At 42.8% G+C, this 22614-nt stretch overlaps 1 protein-coding gene across 1 annotated transcript in view; it reads left to right on the top strand.

Annotated features, from left to right (window-relative positions):
• The window catches only part of aff2 (AF4/FMR2 family, member 2), a 134863-nt gene that overhangs the window by 45905 nt on the left and 66344 nt on the right, over positions 1-22614 (top strand). The window contains exons 3-4 of the mRNA XM_070836869.1: positions 800-1451; positions 2283-2716. Of these exons, the coding sequence (XP_070692970.1) occupies positions 800-1451; positions 2283-2716 (1086 nt within the window). The remainder of the gene's footprint in view (positions 1-799; positions 1452-2282; positions 2717-22614) is intronic.

The following is a 22614-nucleotide window of genomic DNA, read 5'->3' as shown; positions in this document are numbered from 1 at the left end:
CCGTGTAACCACAGTGGTGATTAGCGATGAGCGCACTTTGCCTTTATGATTGGATCTGTTGACCAAACCACAAAAATGATGCACAATAAAATTACAGTGTACATTATTCAGTGTTTCTGATGTTCATCATTTTTTCTGTAATTCGTGATGAAAAGTCACGATGAAGTTACAGACTGAAGATCTTACATAATTCAGACTCGGCCCGTGATTAATATGTGCTTCGCCATTTGTTTCTCAGGTAGAAAAGGAATGTCAGAGAAGTAGATAAAAATCTAATCGTCCTCGCAAGAATCTGGTTCCAAATATAGAACTGCTGAACCCACTGCTGATTGCCCTTGTCCTTTCAAAAAAATGGCCAATGATCAAATCATTTAGTTACATCATTAAAGAAGCTGTCAGAGAGCGATACAAAAAGGTACTCTTGAGCTATTCTGAGGAACATTTCGGCATTACCACGTAGCAGCTGAAGGTGCTATACCATCATACATCAGTAAGGCCGCTTCTGTCCTCCAAGCGATGATTGCTTGAGAATCTAGGGTCAGGCTAATAATGATTCCTGCCCCATTAATTTTACTGCTGCAGCCTGGACTGGACCCTCTTAAGGGTGGCATGTGTTTAATTAATCATCCCATCCTGATGTGTGGTCAGTGGTCACCCTATCCGTCTCTCACTGCTCCTCTCCGGATGACTAAAGAGGGCTTTTCATCAAGCCTGCAGAAATGGAAAAATGGACGACTTAATTAATACTCTTCTCTCTCTTCCTCCCTCTTGTCTTTTCTTCTTCTCTTCATCCTTTCAGACTAATAAAGGTGATGCGTTGGCCAGTCGCGTGCAGAACACGCTGGGCTCCTACGAAGAAATGAAAGACTTATTAACCAGCCACTCTAACCAGAGCCACTTGGTGGGAATCCCCAAAGGCAGCAACAACCTGCAGACCCCGACCACCTCAACGACAGAGAGGCCCGCCATGGAGTCCCAGCTTTTCACCGAAGCCCTGAGAGGAGGAACAGGTGGGGGAGGAGGAGCAGAGGCAGGTGGGGACAAGAGGATGGGAAATCCATCTTCCTCATCCTCGACATCCATGCAGCCTCCTGCCTCGACAACATCATCGTCATCGAGCTCCACAACGATCCCACATCAGAATTCGAAAAAGTCCCGAAGCTCCATGGACTGGTCAAGGGCAGGGCACGGACAGAGTACCCAAGGAGCAGGCCTTGTTCTGGGGCTTGGACAGAACGGGCAGGGGCAGGTCACAGCTGCTACGAGTGGAAGAGGGAAAATGTCTCTGTTAGAGGAGCAAAGGCATGAAGAGCTGTTTAGCTCACTTAAAGATGAACTCGGCCTAAAAGGAGACTCGAGCCCTTCTTCCTCCTCTTCGTCCTCTTCTTCCTCTTCCTCGTCTTCACGGAGAAGGCACTCTTCCCATCCCTCCAAAACCCTTCCTCTCCCAGGTGAGTCCTACACAGACAGTCCTCAAAGGAATAGGTCAACATTTTTGGAAATACTCTTTACACTTATTTGAGTTGGATGTGAAGATCAATACCACCCTCATATGTGCGTGCAATATATAAAGCCAGCAGCCAGTTAGCTTAGCATAGCATAAAAAGTGGAGTCAAGGAGGGAGAACAGCCAGCTGGGCTATGTCCAGAAATCTGCCTACCAGCACCTATGAATTTTAGCAGTTTTTATGCTAAGCTAATGCTACATTCATGCAATATCAGCAGAATGGGACGAACAGGAAAACCTCCCGTTATTCAGGCTTGGCATTAGCTAATAAATGGCTGTACCTTCATGTAACATAATGTAACATAGAGACACGAAGAGTCTATATGTTGATCTAACTTTCATCTTAACTGTTTGTGTGCCAGCAGCGGGGAACATCTCAGAATGCGGATGATTAAACTTGCCATTCACACAACAAAAAATTGACTTCTCGTGTTTTGATATTCATGGGAAATCATTTTGTTTGATGGAGCTGTGAGTGCTTATGAATAATCTCAGTGCAAAACAGACTCTATCACCTTTTGGGCGGGATTTATGAAAATTAACATCTGCATCTGATGATAACCACATCTTTCGGCTGATTTCGAAACCACCAAGCAATACATAATTTGCTGTGATTGTGATTGGCTCCATCCATCTGGGAGAGGGAATTTTTGGCTTTCAACATTCATAAGATTTGACAGCACAGAGCAAATCAATATTCGGCAATCACAGGTGTTACTTAAGTTATTTTTGACTTTTCCATTTGGTTTTCTCCTTTTTTTTCTTCTCTTTTACAGATGGTGGCAATTTTCGACCTTCCACTGTGGACGGTGGCCATTTTAAGTCTTCCACTAACACAGAAAATGGTGGACATTTTAAATCCTCCCCGTTTGAAAATGAGATGGGTTCTCACCTTTCTACATCCTCCTCCCCGCTGGCTTCCACATCAGTTCTGACGACGCCCACTCCTGGTCTAACCACTCCCACATCTGGACTGACCACTCCCACCTTCCCACCCGGTAGCCTATCAGCGAAGCCGATCGCAGTGCAGCAGAAGCCCACAGCGTATGTCCGACCGATGGATGGCCAGGACCAGGCGCCCAGTGATTCCCCCCAGCTTAAACCCCCTCTAGTGGCCACAGAGGGATTTAACAACAGTCAGGCTTACGGAGGAAACTCTGGGAATGTGAAGAATAAACTGCCAAAACTGAGTCTCAGCCACACTGGGGAGGTAAGAGAGCGACCACTTGGTATCCATATCAAATTGTTTAGTAATGAATGTTGTACTGAACACGAATTGTTCTAAGTGGTTCACTTGATCTCAGCAGTAACAGATCACATGCTATTTACATTTGAATTAATTATTTGAATTTATTTTTAGGATAAGCCTTTGTGCTAATTATTGTTTCATAATCCACACAATTACCCCAAGAAAAACATCCACAACTCGACACCAAATTATCACTAATATTCATTTTACAACTCAATATTTTTCAAGTCCTTTGGCATTAATAATAACGCTTAATAGAGTGACTGGCAGGGATAATGAACGTTCTTAAATAAAGAACGTCACATGTTTGTCTTCATGCAAGTTGCACTTTTGGCCACAGCCCACTTAGTGATGTCACACCAGGCGTTTGGCTTTTACTTTAGGTGATCGAAGCGCCTGCTGTGACATCACTAATTGGGGCGGGTTTTAAAGGTTTTAACCCACAGAGCAGTGCAGCAGCACTTTTCTATACTTTGGTTCACAGGTGATATCCACATCAGGAATAAAAAAGGAAACCAAAACACAAAGTTGTGTCAAATGACTTAAAATATGTGAGTGTTTGGTGATATCACACCGAACCAGCAGGAATAAAAACTTTAACCAGTTAGCTTGCCCTCCCTGCACTGTGTTCCATTGTAACATCATGTGTCAGCAAACAGTAAAATATACAATGAATGTTCCACTTCATAGGGAAGTGAACAACTTATGTTATTTGGTCACTGATAGTAAACACGAATGACATGTGCACCTTTAATTCATTATTTTGGCCGCCAACATATAGTTTAATTATTTAAGACAAATAAAAAAGACAAAAGTCTACCTATTATTTGGATACAATGCCATGTGCATAGATTCCTAAATGCACCCATGCATATGATCATGTGCTGATAAAATCTACTATTATACCTTTTTTAGCATAACTTATGGTGGTGACATGAATGCTGAACTAAACCCCTCCAACCATAAAGGCACCTAACATGATTCACAGGGTAAGAATCACACCCAGCTGGCAAAAATAAAATCTAAGATGTATTCTCAAGCGTTTGGTTGAGTCGCTTAGCGGTGACACATAAATGTCTGTGCTTCTGACGCCGCCAGTTTGAGTGTATGTTTGCATTTTTGGAAAATAACAACAGCCCTCTTCTTTTCAAATCCAGCGCCGTGTGTTATTTTCGTTGAATGATATCCCGGTGAGGAGCCACACATTTGGCTAATTGCAATGTCAAACGAATATGACAATACCAAACTCCTCCACCAGTCTCTCACCTACTCTCTGTGACTCACTCACTTAACTCTGCGACCTGCTCTCTCTCTATCTCTCACTCACTTTCCTCTTCAAAACAGCAACACCAGGCTTGATGGTGTGTGTGTGTGTGTGTGTGTGTGTGTGTGTCTGTGCTGTGTGAAACTGGTTGACAGGCGAGTAGTCATCCATATCGAGCAAGCCAGCTGTTCCTGTGCTTTGATAGAGCTAGTGTGTGTGTGTGTGTGTGGCTCTCCAAATGAGCTCGAGATGGAGCTTTGAGCATATGGCACAGAGAGGGTGGAAAGCGAGGGAGACAGGGGAGACAGGGAAGGAATTAGAATATACTTTACTTCCAACACTTTCTTATGGAGGGTGAGAAAGAGAGTAAGTACATTCATGGCCGTGAGTGGTTTCTCTCACTTTGTTTCACCCACATATCCATGGATGCTCCGTTATCGCCTGCTTACCGTTTAGTTTTCACTCTCATATTTATTCCAGCGAGAGGTGGTTGGAAGGAAAATGTAAACTTAATACGGGCTGAGGGGGAGGAAAAGAGGGATATGAGAAAAAAGGGGAGACTGATGATGAGAGATATGTGTGTGTGTGTGTGTGTGTGTGTGTGTGTGTGTGAGGGAGGGGGGTGAGGCAGTGAGAAGACAATGACTGACTGATTGCAGCACCTTATCATCGCTGTATTTGTTCTGGTTAGATGAGTTATTGGATGTGTTCTGCAGCTTAAACAGCAAATAGCGGCAAATCAGAGGACTGAGCCAGACAGACAGCCAGGCACCAAATGAAAGACTTTGAGAATCCTGCTGCTCAGTTTGTGCCAGCAAACCGGGGCGGAATGTCCACATTTTTAGCCTTTGATTAGTGAATGTGTGAACTGAAAGTTTAGCAACATAGTAACAGTGGTGAGAGTCCTGAATCGTCCCACAAATGCAAAAACCAATAAAAGACGTTCCCGTGGAGTGAATCAGCATGATTGATTTCCCATTTAACGCTTTTCAAATTAGTTCAGGTGCCATGAATTTGGTTGAAATACTCAATATTTGGCTCACAGTTCTGTTGTCAGTGTTCACTGTGTGTTAACGGTGTGTGTGTGTGTGTGTGTGCGTGCAATAACCCTTTAAAGTGCTGTGGAAGCTTTCTGTTAGCACTATAGAATTATTGATTGGAGCCCTTTTTTTCAAGTTTGTGTGTGTGTGTGCGAGAGAGAGAGAGAGAGAGAGACTCTAAGTTAACATTATTGATTTTTTCCCAACAGTTACAGTAGACTTAAATTTACTGCAGGACAGAGACACACACACACACACACACAACACTTTAGCCAACATCAGCTCAAAGTGAGGCACTGAATGGTTTTACATTGGGTCGGTCCAGAGATATAATGCTGTTTAGCTGTAACTACTGTAATTTCATTACATAAACAAGCACACTAAACACTAAAAGTTCCCGTGCACTCAAAAAAATCCATTCCACTTGTTGTTATTTCACCTGCATGTTTGAGCAGAACAATGTACGTGCAAGAGTTTGATGCTAAAGGCTGTTTTCACATTCATCTGCTGCTCTGTGCTCACCTGGACAGAGCAGGACTTGTGGCAGCCAATCGTGATGCAGCATGAAACATATGCAAGTGTAGTGTGTGAACTCAAAGCCTCCCGTGCACAAACCCTGAGAATTTACTTTTCAGTAACGTAGGAAACATCTTCAGAATTTTTAATCAGTAAATTAAAGTGATGTGGAAAACCATATCAGACACAAATGTTTGCTCCAAGCGGAGTGTTTTTATGTCTTTCAATTTAAAACTTGCCTGAAGGGGGTAAGTATCCATTGTAATTTACTTAAGCCATCATTACTTCGTTTAAATACAGAGAGGACATCCATTTAGGAGAATTATCTTGTCCTTTGTCCTCAAAGGAGAAAAAAGAAGCAGAAGTAGACCACTAAACACATTCATGCTTTACAGAAACACTTGCTTCACATGAAGTCAAGCTGTCTCTATGCTTTTAGTGACATTCAATTGTTCCCACCCTCCACTGCATTCGCATTCACGTAAACAACATTCAAGTCAAGTGGATTTGTGAGGCCCTGCGAGCGAGGCTGCAAGAAGGTAAACACGGAGGTGACAGGTGACATTTCCAACAGCACTGTGACAAGTTTCATTTACATGCAGTTCAAAGTATAGAGCTGATGTAATTTCACACTGATTTGAAGGCCTGCTGTGGTGTTTCCGTCAGGCGTGTGTAGGGGTGCACGCGGCGCCTCACCACTAATGTAGCGGTAAATAAGAAGCAGGGTAGACTAAGACCTCCAGTCAGTAACCACCATGAGACTAACACCAACCAAATCAATTCCGCTCCCAGAGAAAGCATCCATTTATGCCGTTTTGCATGAAAAGATCCTGCCTTTATATAACACACTAGCTTGATAACAGTGAACGTGGGAATATACAGTTATAAAAACGGTTGTCAGCTTAAGAAGATGGTTAAACTGAATTAGGACGGACTTCCAGCTTCTTGTCCTATTTAAGTTCTTCATGTGTCTGTTCTTGAGCAGAAGAATGCACTCAGCAGCATATGCAGCTCTGTAGCAGGTGATGTAGGGACATATGGACAGAAACGACTGTGGCAAGGGTAAAAATTAAACGGTAGAAATGTGTAAAAATACTAAATTGTCAAATTTATTTCAAAATGCATTTTCTAAAATGGACCATTTTTGCTCCTAGTTCGGAAAATAACAGGCGGATGTGTTTGTATTTAGCAAATCACCTGGCCCATCTCTGTCAGCTGACCAACGTAATTAAGCGAACAAAGTGCACATGGTGTGAACGTCACCTGAAGAAGCCCGGGATATTTTAGCCACTAACTTTACTTCTGATAGGTCAAACACATATTGGTGGCATCTACGTCGCTGACACTTGAGGGGAAGCAATTAGAAGTGCTACTGGAAGGTGTCAGATGATGTCAGAAGCTAATTTGAATATTAATTTGCGATACCAAGTTTCTTTGAGTGTGAGTTAGATAAGTCAGAGCAAACTTGTGGAGTCATTGCATCAGGATCCTTCTGCCATGGGTAGAAATAGTTACATCCAGCCACATAGGCGAGTTTGCAGGCATACAATATAACAACCCTCTCATATATCCAAACAGCACTTTGACAGATTTCTAGAGTGTACGGTCATTTTAAAGCTGCACTAATCAATATTTTTATGTTGATAACAGTGGATCAAATGTGTGGAATGTGAAAGAGTGTGCTTGTAGTAATGAGGAACCCACAGACAATTATCACGCAGCACTCTTCAGAACTTTTTAGTGTCTTTCAGCTCATTGGTTTGGTTTTAAAGCCTGTAGCTTCACTGTTTTGGTTCACTCTCACAGCTCTCATCAACCCTGTTTAAAGTTATTTTCAGCCAAAGAGATAAACCCACGGTGCTCTACCTACCCTGCAACAAAGATGACACTAGCTGGTGAATGTAACCGAGCATTTAGGAATTGAATAGCTAGATATTTCCCTCAGGAGTTAGTGGAGACCAAAACAGAGCTAAAAGAGGGCCAACATTAGACTTACATTCACTAGGTGGACACAAGCATGACTCCAAGCACGTTCGTATTTTGCGCTGTGCCTGCAAGATGAGCAGTTCTACTTGTGTTAGCCGTAGCATCTTTGAAAGGTAATATTATGTCAGTGTTTACAGCTTGTTCACAGCATTCCACAAAATAAATGAATGCTGCTTTCAAGATTAGACTTTTACACACACAATTACGGGCACAACTGAATGAAGAAAACGCTACAAATAGCATTAAAAAGGAATCTCTTTAGATGCTTAACCTTGGAAGGGAAACTCAGCAACGATGTCTATAATCACAGTGAAGTGGTCATGCTTGGTATTTGAAGTGAGCGAAGAGTCAAAAGTGAGAAATGAAAGGAAGTATTGTGGAGACGATGACCAAAGAGAAAAGATGCAACAAGGACAGAAGGATTCTACTGACTGACTGGAGTTCAGTCGCAGCGGCTGCCAAAGTAAAATATCCGAATTAACATGAGACCTATTCATGGAAAAGTGTCTGCGGATTCACAGCCTCAGAATAATTTACTCCACTCTGTAGAAGTCAACAAATGCTTAAGGAAGCTTTCCTTGTTTGTACATTCATTACTGTAACAGTGCAGATGGATAGTCGGGCAGACACGCGGGAATAGCGGTAAAATGTGGAGAGAAAGGATGTGTGTAGAATTACAGTGTATGGAAATACCTTCTCTGAGGAAATAAAGAAGAGGGAGCAGAATGTGCCGACAAGGGAAAGAGGCATAAAATATTTTCTCAATTCCAGCAGAACTAGAAGAGAGTTATGAGGAGTCTGCCAATGCAGCAAACAGCTGGCTTCATTTGCATAATACCCATCAGGCCTCTCTTTCCCTCAGGCAGCCTGTCAACTCACGACCGAGACATACACGAATACACACACACACACACACACACACACACATGACACCGCCATTCACTGTATCAGTACCTATATATTTATAGGCACTGCAGAGCTTCTAGAAACTTGGAGTAGTGATACTGGATCAGCCATGTGATTTCAGAGCTCCTCTGTGACTCAATGAAAGCTTTTTAATGCTTTAATTTATTTGATTTTCATAAAGCTGACTAATTGCCTCAGCAGTGAGAGAGAGAGAGAGAGAGAGAGAAAGAGATGAAACGATTTAGCTTTTATGCTGATAATAAAGTGATCATAAAATCGTCTTCTAGAAACAAAGAACACAGTCCAATGAATCACGCTGCTCTTGAGTGGCTGCAGTAAGACAGAGAAGAGGGTGCTTGGGGAGAAATATACTTTAGCCAAATGGCATAGGGGAGGTCTCCCATCAGTAAGGTGCTGCTGGGGTGTCATCACAGCAATAGCTGCCCCTGTGATAAGAGCGATCACAGAGGAGAGAGGGCAGCAGCCCGGGCTGGTCTCTGCGGGTTTTAAAGCCCAATATCTCAGCAGTTAAGATCATCCTCCGGGTTGCTGCGAGATCATCTGGAGATGGCTGCGCTCTGTGATAATGAGATCATGTGAGCGGCGCGGTGTTAGATAATAAAGTGGTGATGTTACGTCATGTTGTGTGACCATGTACAAGCAGCAAGGAAGCAAATAGCGTGTCAGCATCAGCTATTGCTGACGGTGTCAAAAGTACATCGCTGCGTTTCTCTTTACATTCTACAGATTGCTTTCTCCTAAGAGAGAGAGCGCACACACACATTCACACTCACACACACTCAGTGTGATAGCTTTATGATGCTGTTGCCACGGAGCAGTTAGTTATTTAGCACTGCTGTTTATAACAGACAGGATATAATTTCAGATGAACTGTTTACCCGGAGGATTAACATTATAGCTCTGTCGACTGGATTAGCTGCAATGATCAGCATTGATCTCTGCAATCACTACAAGAGGCTGATAGTGTGTATTATCACCCCTCAGAGTGCTGTCATCTCGCTCCTTAAGTAAATTTCCCCATTAACACCCTCTGTATTGGGCATTTTCCAAAAGGCTGATCAGATCTACTGTTAGTTAAAAATTTCCAGCCACGCATCACTGGTGAATCTGAGGGCTGCGGTTCAAGTTGGGGGCAGAGCCGAGCGCCCGACACGCCGCGGCTCCCCGTGAGCGTTGACCGGAGGTCACAGCAGTCAATCCCTGCACTTTCGCTGCAGCTTCCACATGGTCTGCTGGAGTGATTTGGGGGCTTAGTGTGCCGGCAGTAGCATGTACCTGATGTCATGTGATCACACAGTCAAGACTTTAATTCACAGGTTAACGCTGAGCCTGTGACATTTTAATAAAATAATGATGAGCAGTGGTAGAAGACATACCACAGGGCTAAAGTAGTTATGAGGAAAACTCCTGCCTCTAAAATGTTACTTACGTGGAAGTACAGAAGTATCAGCAGCTTTAAAGTAAATGTTATGCAGAATGGCCTCTTTCAGACCGACAGTATGTTCTTATATAAACTATTTGACTGATTTATTACTGACTTGAACATGTAAGCAGCATTTTAGTGTGGCACCAAGTTGAACTAATTCTAACATTTTAATATACTGTCTGATATTTCCATCTATAACTGTGCATCATATTTTAAAAGCTGATCTTTGCTGAATGAATCACTGAGGGACACTGAGGTAAAACTGTGCTGCTGATGCATTTATCCTGTCACTTTTAAGTCCCCATTGAACCCAGTGCAGCCATTACTCATGAGCTGGAATAACACTCAATAGTTTGAGGTAGCTTTGGAAATTTGACTAAACACGACTTTATGTACTAATATGTGCCTTGTCAGCACCATATGAACTAGTATAGGATCCATATAGGTGATTGCGTTGTGGCCCCCAAGCTCTGGGGGGGTGTATGGTAAGTTCACATCATTCAGCTTGTGACCGGGCTCCGACTGTGCTGTTATGACTTATGAGAAGTTCTGAACATTCCAAGCATTGACATTAGTGGGATACAAACATTATGATGGCCGTTTTTTACGGAGCACACGTCTAAACAGTTCGACCACAGGACTTTGTCACTACAATCAGATTTTGGCATGGCCTATGAATGAAGTCGTTAAGCACCCGCTTTAGTTTAAATTGTAATACTGTTACTGTTAGTATAAACCGTTAACTGCATGATAACCACTTCCAAGACGCGGGTGCATTAAATATAGCGAGTATTTCTCTCTGAATTGTAACAAAGCAGAAGGATGATGCAGCATCAAATGCATGCAACATTGTACTCAATCACAGCACAGTTACTGTATTGTGAGCGGCTGATGGCCGGTGAACGGCGAGCTGAAGCTCGCTGTGAACGGCAAAATCTGCTGCAGCAGTGAAGTGTCGGACTGCAGCCACAGAAGATTGTTTCATATTACTCACAGTGATGACACACAGTTACGCTGTGAGAAAATGTAAATCCACATTCCCAGTATGTTTTTCTGGCCATTTTTATTCATTATATCCCCACTATATCATCTCCTCTGATCTAGCTGGAGCTGCCGGCTCTGGAAGCACATTTATTCTTTTATATGCCCACATGGTGCCAAATAAAGTGGACTGCCCACTCTCCTCTGAAAAAAATTGCTATTTTATATTGTTCCAGAGGTAAGTCCATGTATCATGTTGCCACGAGGCTGTAGGCTACTTCACATAATACATTCTTTTTGTAATTTAATAAGAGGATCATTCCTCAACATTCCATATTATTTCCTAATTCAAATTTCTTTCCTGTTGTCCCGAACACATTGCTGATACATGACAGATGATGACAGTCTTCACAGCTTCGATGCTATTAATTCCTCGGGACATCAAGGTAATAAAGCATCCTAGTTAGTAATACTTGTACATCTCAACTAGTAAAATATAATAAATATATTGCTGTGAAACTTCTTTTTAGACAATAAAAAACTGGTCAGACTATTCCGTAGCAGCTTATGTCTGGTGCCCATAAAAATATGGTAATAAAAATCTTTATTGCTCTTGGCATTACAGAACAATACATGGAGAACCCCTACTGCTAGCTCTTTAGTATTATTCATTAGGTTCTGATACAGGCCAGTGGCTGCTCCTAACTTTGTGTACGTGTGTTTGTGTGTGTGTGTCTGCGTGCGTGTAGTAGGGCCTTTTAATAAAAAATGCCCCGCTGGGCTCTGCGTTGCCAGTTTGCCAATCAGAGCATAGCCACGATATGCAAATCATGCACGCACACACACACACAGACGTAAACACCCACACACGCACACAGTGGGAGAAGGAGTGTTTTGATCTACCAGGGCCATTACAGACATTTTAAAATCCTATGAATATAAAAAAGAGAGAGAGGGAGAAGGATGGAAGCGAGAGGAGGAAGATGAGAGAGATGGGCGAGAGAGCATTGGAGACAGAGAGAGGGAGGAGAGAGATGTGACCGGGGAGGAAAGTGAGAGGAAACAATATTTTCTGTTCTTTTTCTGTTTATTATTAAGTTCTAGGGGAGACCGAACGGGGGAATGCATCAGAGAGATTACATGGAGGATAGGTGATTAAATGGCTCCCTCAGTCACTCTCTGCCAATTTCTCTGCAGTTTCCTGTATTGTTCCTTGATGTTACAGCAGTCTGGCAGTGAGAGATGTACCTTGCCATGTTCGGCACAGAGCCGGAGATTTATGGAAATGCTGGGTCTCAATAAACATGAAGCGTGATTGGTTGATTGAACAAAAGGTGTTGTGCAATCAGAACGAATGTCTCGTCGTTGACTCGGCAGCCGGCAACATCACTGGTGATTTAAATGGACATTAATACAGGAAGAAATAGACACTCACAAAGTCAGTCAAACAACCATGACTGATGACTAAGAAGACAGCGTTATTTGGTTTATGTGATGAATTATTAGACTGTCGGCACCAAATCATCAGCTTATAGAGAAACAGCCTGGTGTCCGAGAGGAGAGGAGAGGAGAGGAGAGGAGAGGAGAGGAGAGGAGAGGAGAGGAGAGGCAGCTAATAGGGTGATTAGGGGGGAGGAGAGCTGCTGTTGAGAAAAAGACTTTGTGTTGGATTATTTTCTCCTCTTAGGAGCTTACAGAGAACCAGTCGGTGTTTTACACCTCAGCTCTTAACACCCCCAAATCCCCTGATTTAGACTTAAACTGCATAGAGAGGGAGGAGAGGAAGAAGGGGGGATGAGTTAGAGAGGGGGAAGAAAGGAGAGTATGGGGAGATTGAGAGAAAGGGAGAAGTAAAAATAGAATAATGGGGCCAGACTGATGAGACAACAGAAGACAAGTCAGGTTGGGAGATTTAGAGAGACAAGTGTTCATTTACAGTTCAGTCTGTTGAAGTAATCACACATCTTCCAGCACAGGAAACATGTTTGTTTGGAACAGATGAAACAGACAGAAAAATCTTAATTAAGTGCACAGGTGATGTTCACAAAGTGAGAAACAGAGAAATAATTCTAACTCCGAGGTGTTATTTCCCACTGATGAAGGAAAGAGCAGAGGCTTTGAATGACAAAAAGTGCGCCGGGCGTGTTTGCGTGTCTGCGCCGCCGTGGTGCGAAATACTGCAGCAGTGCTTTTAGCTGCAGTGTAAACACACACAGCTTACCTGTGAAGTCACACAGGTCTCACCTCATTTTATAGCTCTGTGGTTGTCAGCATCCGGGCTGAGGGCCAACGCTGACACCTGTGATGGTGCTGCGACGTCTCAGCTGGGTAGCCAGCGCAGATGTAGCGTATTCTTTTACACGTTTTATGGCACCAGACGGTGGGGAGAGGCAGAGCAGGAGGAACAGAGTACAAGATACCAGCGTGGGAGCAAAAACAATGTATAGATTATTCTTCAATTTGGTCATCAGAACAGACTTGTCAGCCACGCTGGCAGTGCATTATGTTCTGCTTTAAATGCTCCACATCAGTTCTGATCCTCTCACCATTTAGAATTGTCACAAGTGTTCATTTTCTAGCCTTTTAAAGTGAAGCTATGTGTTATGTTAGCATAGGGGCGGCTATTACTCAACATTGTTGTATGTATTATGTATGTATGTATGTAAGAATAATGCATTCTTCTTACAAATGAAAAGCTGAACGCATGAGTAATAAATAGTATTTTTTGGTGGCTTGCGGTAGAAAACTGGATTTTACAGTCTAAGTGACATTACTGAGTCAGTTCACTGATTTTATAACTCTTCACGACTTATGATGATGTCTTTTAAGTGACTCACTCAAGAGAGCGTGTGAATGAAAAGGGAATTCAGTTTCCTTTTCCACGCGGGCCCACATTGGCCATGGTCTCACTTTAAGACGTGTCAGTAATAGAAACACTGTATGTAATATTTGATCACACTAGCATTTTATTTGATTGTACAGATATCCCGCACATTCTCATTCCCAGTGTGTCACATGCTGCCGCTCTGTCACTCCCTGTGGCATCTGATACTGAGGCACCAGAGTATCATACCATTAGAGTGTACATGAGGTGCTGAAGGGTAATGTAGTGGATAAAAGCAGTTGAAGTCCACACGTGGAGGTGGTGGGGTGGTTGGATGGCACAAACCAAGTTACTGACCCAGGAGACAGGGGTCCTGTGTGTCCTGTGTGAAACCTTCCATCCATCTATTGTCTATACCACTTATACCACTTAGCCAATCCCAGCTGATATTAGGGACGAGGTGGGGTACACCCTGGACTGGACACCAGTCGATCACAGTATATCATAACAATCATAGCAGAGAGACAGACAACAGTTCACTCTCACACTTACGGGCAGCTTAGAGTCCCCAATTAACCCAACCTGCATGTCTTTGGACTGTGGGAGGAAGCCGGAGTACCCAGACATAAACCCCCCGCAGCAGTGCTAACCACCACCAGGGCACCACCGTGCAGCCCTGAAACATGAGTTATATTCTTATTCGAACCTAAATCATCATCTGTTCCTAAACCAGGTAGTTTTAGTTCCTAAGTTTCAGAATGTGAATTACTTGTGTTTTGTTGTTACCATGACAACAAAGGGCTGGGGTACCCGCAGCAGTTAGACAGTGAGGGAACGAGAACCATTTGGAGTGAATGGGCAGCTGGAACAGTTGCTCTGACCGTCTGATATGAAAGCAGCAGGGTTTATTGTGCGTTAATGTCAGATGCCAAAGTGGGCGACAAAGCATTTGACACCTTGGGAATGAGATCGGATTGCAATATCCTGTATTCTCACACCGCTCATTCCACCTTAAAACAACTCGATGGAGATGCACTGTAGCCCTGCCTATCAGTAGCCTACAGGAAACACATGCGATCGCTGTGTACCGTATGAAACAGTAGTTTCATCCTCAGCAGTAACAAGAGGAGAACTACAAACTACCCTCCACTACTTTGCACCACATACAAAGAATCTCTGATGTGTCCCATCAGTGGAAGAAACAATAATTTGGTTGAAATGACGCCATTGATTTTGTGGACAAAAGGGATTTTTTTTTTCTCTCCTCCAGGAATTCTGCGTGTGTGTGCGTGGATAAACATGCAAATTCTGAGAGGAACGCACACACATTTGATGCCCTATTGTACCGCTGAGGACCCCCTCCACCTTCCACCCGCCGTCCCCCCTCTCAAGAGGCACTTATTTAGTTGGTACACAGGCGTCACGCTGAGAACCACACACAGACGGACCACACACACAGCCAGCACAAACACACACACACACACACACGTCCAAATCAAATATACTCAGCTTGAATTTTGCCTCTGAACCCACACACACACCTGTCAATCACTGTCTTTTTATTCACTAATTAAAACAGTACGTGTGTGTGTGACTGTATAAAGCCCTTTTCTTTCCATTAATATAGCAAATGTGTGTATGTGTCGTCTATATTTGTAAAAGGGTTTTTTTGGCAGTTAGTGTGTGTGTGTGTGTGCGTGAGAGAGAGAGAGAGAGAGAGAAAGAGATAGAGTGTGTGTGGGTGTTTTGTAGGAGCTGTTCTCAATTAATCACAGTAGAGAATCTCCCTCCCCTTGTCGTATAATATAGATGTCATCCACAGCAGTAAGTCCACAGTGCTGCTGCTGCTCAAGTAGTTCAAGTAGTTATCTTAATATCATCATCTTTATATTATCACTATTAGGGTTGTAACAGTACACAAAATGCACGGCTTAGGTGTCACAGCCGGGTACGTTTTCAGTACAGCAGGGAAAACAAAATAATGGAGGAAATAACATTCTTGTCATTTATTTGGAAAACTGTAAAGATTTCACAGTGGCTCTCCGGCCACAACTCTGACTTTAACAGTCAAGGCACTAAAAGTAACATATTGTCATTAAATAGAAAGAAATAACGCGTGGAATAAACACAAATGCAGCATGTACTCGTTGATACAGAAAAGCACACATAAGGGCGCATTGTAGCAGAACTCCAACACTTTGACCATATGCTAAAATCCTGCATTCTCTACAACCAAGTATGGTGACATATTGGCAGCCATAAACAGTCTAACAGCATTAGTTTTTACTTAGGCACCATGTGAGCTTGAGCTGCTTGAGCGCTGCGGGGAGAAGGACTCGTCCTACGGGCTGTTATGTCTCGTTCCGCTTTTCAACACGTTTGGATGATGCAGCCGTAAATGACATGTTTGAAGTGTTTCCACAGTTGGACAATGTCGGCATACAGTTTGACGCTAATCGTTGTACGTGTTCGCTGTAACTAACTTGGAAACTCAGCTGCTCCCGTACAGTGGATCCAAGTGTCATAAGAAGAAGATGAAGATACTCTCTCATGTGTTCAGCTCTACATGAGAATAGCTAACCTGGCTGACCAGCATGTTACAGCTGGTAAGACTCACTATGATATACACTAGACATATATGCTAGACTATTCGGATCAGGTTCGAGATTACTGTTACTGTTACACTTCCACCCATAGGTTCCCTTTACAGTTTTACAGTTGAGATAACAGAACACCTTTGCTGTAGGTGACCCAACAACACACAAACTGTAAGCTGAGGAGCTTGGCTCTTCAAAATCTTGTCAGTTGTAATAATCATTTTCCGGAAGAATCAAGGAACCACAGTTTTTCTAGCAAAGTAACACTGGACAAGTGATGACACTCAACTGACTAAACAAACTGCACTCAAATCAACAGCCATGTTGAGCATCCACTGCAAATAACCTCTACTGGACACAGAGCAGGACATTGCACATTTGGAAGTGACAACACATGGCAGTGTAGTGACACTTTTGGGACTTGTCCACGTAACAGTCGGGACAAATGCTTCTTGAAGAGGATGGTTTCACTTGTCAAAGATCTAAAGCATTTTTCAGAGATGAGCAGCAAGAAAAGATGCTGAGATGAGGCGAGGCTGAGCTGGAAAACTCACGCTTGATGGTGCACCAGGTGAAAAAACGATTCAGTGGAAGGTCAGTGCCAGTTATTGTAGCTGCTGAGGAGACGATGTGCTGTAGCTCTTTTGATATGTGACCGTGTGTGTTTTCGGCACAGAAGTGAAACAGATCTTTATTCTCGCTGGTTAAGAGAGGAGAGAGATCTGCTGGAAATGTGAGAGGTCTGAACATCACGACTGCAAATTTGGTTTCAAAGTGAGATTTTGATTGACTGAGAAAAAGACTAGGTTTTTGAGCACCACCTTAACCCTCCTGTTGTCCTAAGGGTCAAAAATGAACCGCAACCATGTGGCAGCAGAGAAAAAACCCTAAACGCTCTGAGATGACTCGTGTTGTGAGCAGCGCTATGCAAATAAAATTGAATTGAATTGATGAATAACAGGTTGTTTCATCATGCAAACTAGATTTGGGATTTAAAATTCAATTAAGCTGCTTTATTTTAGGGGTTTAGTGAAGGAGGTCATTTTCACTTAGGGCAGGGAGGAATATACAGAATGTTAAGACATCACAAGGGTTAAAAAGGAAACCCAGGTTTTTGGCCATCAGCTTATCAGTTGTGTAGAAAAGTTTTTGCTAATTTAAGTGGCACAGCTCCCGTAGACGGATGACTCCGGGTCGCGCTAATACAGATTGAAGCGTTTAGCTTGGCTAGCCGGCTCCAGGATGTGATCCATCAGAAAACAAGGCTAATGTTTTCAGCTAAACCACTCCTGGTGCAATTATACGGTCCACTGGCATTGATCATAGCTCCTCTTCTTCAATCTATTCTCCTCTATCCCTCTCTCGCCCCCTTTAATGGCTAAGTCAGTGTTAAATGTTTGATAAATGAGTTTTGAGGCCGCTTTCCCATGGATTTATTAAAATTCTATAAAAACCCTCTTTTCAGTGGGTGTGCATGTGTGCTGGAGAAAGAGAGTAGTGGGGAAAGGGAGACCATTTTACTTACTATTATACAAGCATTTCGGCTGGGAAGTTCTGCCTGCAGCCACTTGAAACTGGGTTTATGTGAGGGGTGAGGCCAAACTGTATAGTAAGTGCTGTCAAACTGTAGCAATGAGCTAAAACAAAAAGTTAGTGTTTTAGCCTCCAAAGAGCAGCAGAGTTGGGCGATAACTCTCTCTCCCTCTCTCTGTGACTATGAGTGCGTGCGGCGATTCAGTGTTATTATAAGAAATATTAATTACTTGAGCTTTGAGATGGTTTTGAAATCTAAATTTATAACTTGGCTCAGCTGGACGGTTTGAATGTTTAGAAAAGAAAAGAAAGAAAGAAAGAAAGAAATGAAGCGCCGCGCTCTGCCAGAGGAGACCAAAACACCCGCACATACAAACTGAGTTTGAACTGAAAATGACCCTCTTTTAAAAGTGGGGGAACAACCGCAATCTGAATCTGCTGGTCCTAAGCAAAGCATTAGATGCACACAAAAAGACAAACACACACACAAAAGCGCTCACACACATGCACATGCTAGAAGGGAGGCCAATTAGCGCAGGGTGAAAACGACGGGCTTTTTTGAAGCAATGTTTCAATGACGACATTTAATTGGATGGTAAATCAACTCCTTATCTGCCTCTCCACAGCTTGGTGTGGGGAGAATGAGATGGAGAAAGAGGGCGAGAAACAGAGAGTGAGATGGAAGAGAAAAAGGGGGATTGAGAGGAGGACGGAGGGGAGGGGGGGGGGGGGGTGCAGTGGAGAGCAAAGAGACGAAGAGAGGGAGAGGAGAAAGTGGTACATGTGTATGTTTGTGCGCAGCAGTATAATGTAACCTTACCTCTGGGACGCTGCCGTGGCCTCCGCTGATAGGAAGCAGTCGGTGTAGGAGACAGCCGCAGAGGAAGACAACCATGAACGCCGTGACGGGTACTTTACATCTGAAAACAAGAATTTGGAATATTCCTTTTTAGGCTTTTATGTCGGCAGATATACAAAAACACCCCGCTGCATTTTGGCTACCGCCCAAGAGACGAGGAATGAAAGTTTCCCACATGTTGACGTGTGTGATGTCACGGTGTACTGACACGCCCTGGAGTACACTTCTACATCACAGCAGTTAGACTGGAGCAGGTCTTCAGCTGGTGTGCCATCTCTTTAATACCTGCAAAAAGTCTGACTTTTTGTTCATTTAAAAAACAAACCGTGGCCAGTTCATTTATTTTATTAATAATTTATATTGGCCAAATCATTTTTTTACTCTCAAACATCACTGTAGGTGTTGGCTTGGTACATATCGTCCTCATTACAGTACTGCCTGTAACACTGTGACCACCTTTGTGACAGCAACAAAGATTTAGTTTCCAGCTAATTAAAAGATGTCTTCAAGTGCAGCTTATGTGAGCACCTCCGAAACTCACAACACAAGCCAGAAAAGCAGCCGACTTTTTATTCGAGACGCGTCAAGACATTCAAAGTGTGTGAAGAGGGCACACAGGGTGATGGACCCACTTCTATATGTACTCAGCAATCTTTAGATTATTAGGCAGGCTCACTCATACACAAGCATGCATCAGTTAGACACGCTGAAGCGCACACAGCAGCTGTTGAGCCAACACACACACACACACACACACACACACATACACAAATACGCACAGTCTCCTCCGAGGGCAATGCTTGTGATCTATCTAGCATGCTGGTAATCCCAGTGATGGCGGTCACTCCAGCTCTGTAAACAGCTGAAATATGGATGATAAAAGGAGCAGATGAAACTGAATAAACGAGAAGCCTGTGGACAGAAAATCCTTGAAGATTTTCCAAACCCTGTTGGACCTCAGTCTGAACCGCATACGACTCGAAACTTCAATCGTGCCAACTGGGTGATTGACAGTTCCCATTTGACTTTGACATTTTTCTTGACGGCAAAGCAACAGTTTTTCTCTGTGGCACATTTTGGTCTCCCTGGGGGGGGGGGCTGCGTAGAAACATTACGTTACTTTGTGTAATTTAACTAAAGTAAACCTTTTCCTCATCTTCCTGAGAAAATAGTTTGAAAATAAAAGAGAAATGGGAGAGAGTGAGTTAATAGCTCCCACAGGACAGCGTGTTTACATTCATCAGGCTGTAGATTTGATTCTGTTTGACATTGTCCTTGCATATCTATCTGTTTCTTTGCTCATTATCCTTGTTCATTCTCTCTTTGTGTCTTTCTTTCTTTTGCCTCTTTCATCTTTTCTGCCTGCCAATCTCCAAGTCAAATGTTACTATCTCTATGTTATTGTAGATATGAATAGACTGAATCTCTTCTGGGGTGTTTTTATTAATTCATATTTAGTCATCCCACATGCTTTCACTGAGTCATCTCTCTCTCTCTCTCTCTCTCTCTCTCTCTCTCTCTCTCTCTCTCTCTCACACTCTCACACACACACACACACACACACACACACACAGTCTCAAACATATTACTATAATTACCTTGTAATGATTTTTAATTCCACTACAAAAGAAACAAGAGACTCTGGTGGATTTGAAACGTGAAAAAACACAGTCATAGAAAAGGAAACCATCGGAATGGAATCACATTAAACGTGTTTGTTATGCAATTTTATAGGTGGCTGCGTGCAGAGTGTAAACTGGCTTCTTCTTCTAATATGACAAATTGTAGTAATGAGCACCCATTCAGCCAATCAGAACGGAGTGTTGGGCCATAATTAATTTCATATATGTTACATGAGCCTGCTGATCCCTCTGTGTGCCCAAGTATTTCCGATATATTCATCGTCTCATGAAAAGGTGCAGTCTTATGTAAAGTCAGAAAGCTGTTTTACGCCTAGCCGTTTTGGTTCAATTGTAACGACCTATGGTGTGGTGTATGCTTCCTGTTTGGGTTCATTTGAAATCCAAATGGACCAAACACATCATTTTATGATATCAGATATGTGATTTTAGCTTGAATTCAAAACTTAACCCACCATTATTTGCTTTTGTGGATAAGACCAAAGACAATTGCTGTTTTTGTCAATGGAGTCTGGTGGCTTGGGACAGAGTGACATTAGTTTCATAATGTTGTCAGACACCTCCCATAACAATCTGAGTCAGTGGCAAAAGCAAGTGGGCATGCTTTTATCTGGCACTATTGCCCTGAAGGATTACATTACAGTCATTGTTGGCTGTTCACAGCTGCTGTTTGAGGCGATCTGCTCAAAGATGTAAAAAAAAAAAAAAAAAGGGCCTAATTTGAAAATACAGAAGTTACACTTAAGGTGTGAAAAGATGAGTTCTATTTCATGTTTTATTGCACATTATATGATCATTTAAGAGCTACACTTCTTAGTAAAATGTCGATCATTGTCCGTCTCAGTGGACGAATTTGGGACAGTAGACAAAATTCTCCAGTGTAGAGTTACGTGTAAGAATCTCCTATGAGGTTGGAAGTGTCCTATGAGTCCCTGTGGGCTGGGCACTTTTGCATAACTTAGTCGTGGAAGATAGATCTGCCACCGTGCAAGGTTATCATTATAGTGTGCGTAGGTGTGTGCGTAGTTGTGTGTGTGTGTGTGTGTGTGTGTGGTGAGTCGATCAACAGAAAAATAACTGGCAATTATATTTGTTTTCTCTGAGAAAATAATCAGCATATTAATCAATAATGGAAGTAGGCTAGTTACCGCACAGTGTGACTGTGTGGATTCAGGCTTTTGTGTGTTCCTGTACATCCACATGTACCTGTCTGTGACTGAGCATGTCTGCCTTTAGGATGTGTGTGTGTGTGTGTGTGTGTGTGTGTGTGTGTGTGTGTGTGTGTGTGACCGAGAGTTGGCGTGTGCATGTGTGTAGACGTCTATCTATCTGGGCAGCTATTTCAGAGAAAAAGGATTTCTGCCTCAGTAATTGCCTCGGCTATATTTCCCCCCCCGAATGTCCCCCTCTCTCTCTCTCTCTCTTTCTCTCTCTCTCTCTCATTTTTCTTTAGTATCTATTTTCTCTCTGAATTTTGTCCTCCTCCTGCAGACTTCCTCTCCTGCTCTCACTCATCTTTCATTTCTCTTTTATATTCCCTCCATCTCTCAGTCCTTGACATTAACCGTGATCTCGCAGTAAGATCAATTAGGGAGACACACACACACACACACACACACACACACACACACACACACACACACACACACAGAGAGAGTACATGTAAAAGTCACATGTCTATTAAAAAAGCCCATTAAAGCCAGTTTCTATTCACAGAGCTCGGAATAGACTTCTATCTTTGAAATGACTAAATGGTGCGGTGTTTATAATAGGACATACAGTATGCCATCTGGTTTAGAGGTCCACACTGCAAACAGGATTCAGACACCCTGGTAGTGTCAGTGTTGCGCTCCAGTGAACTAAACACAACTGTGATGGACAGGGATGGTTAAAGTGAGGCAGGGGGAGACAGATGTACAGACGGATGGATTGAGACAGAAATAGACAGACCCAGCGAGCCTGAAATCATATGAGTGGCTCCATTTTTGTCTGTCAGCTGTGTTTTATACTGGAGTGGAAATCACATTAAAATGTTCTTGTTTGCATCAATCAAATATGGCACCTTATAGTGTGAAAGCATTAGGAAAATGACACAGGAAGTGGATTAAATTGCCCAAAGGGCTCACTTCCTATTGGTTTGGGACCAAAGTGTTTTTATTCAATTTTAGTTGTCAAACTGTACATAGTATAGATTTAAATCAAAGTCAAATTAAAGAAAGAAAGAAAGAAAGAACCTGAATAACGTCGCTTCGTTTTAATTTACAAT

The sequence above is a fragment of the Pempheris klunzingeri genome, chromosome 9 (assembly GCF_042242105.1).
Source record: "Pempheris klunzingeri isolate RE-2024b chromosome 9, fPemKlu1.hap1, whole genome shotgun sequence".
Taxonomy (NCBI): Eukaryota; Metazoa; Chordata; class Actinopteri; order Acropomatiformes; family Pempheridae; genus Pempheris; species Pempheris klunzingeri.
The sequence above is the reverse complement of the archived record's forward strand: the minus strand, read 5'-3'. Positions and strand labels throughout refer to the sequence as shown.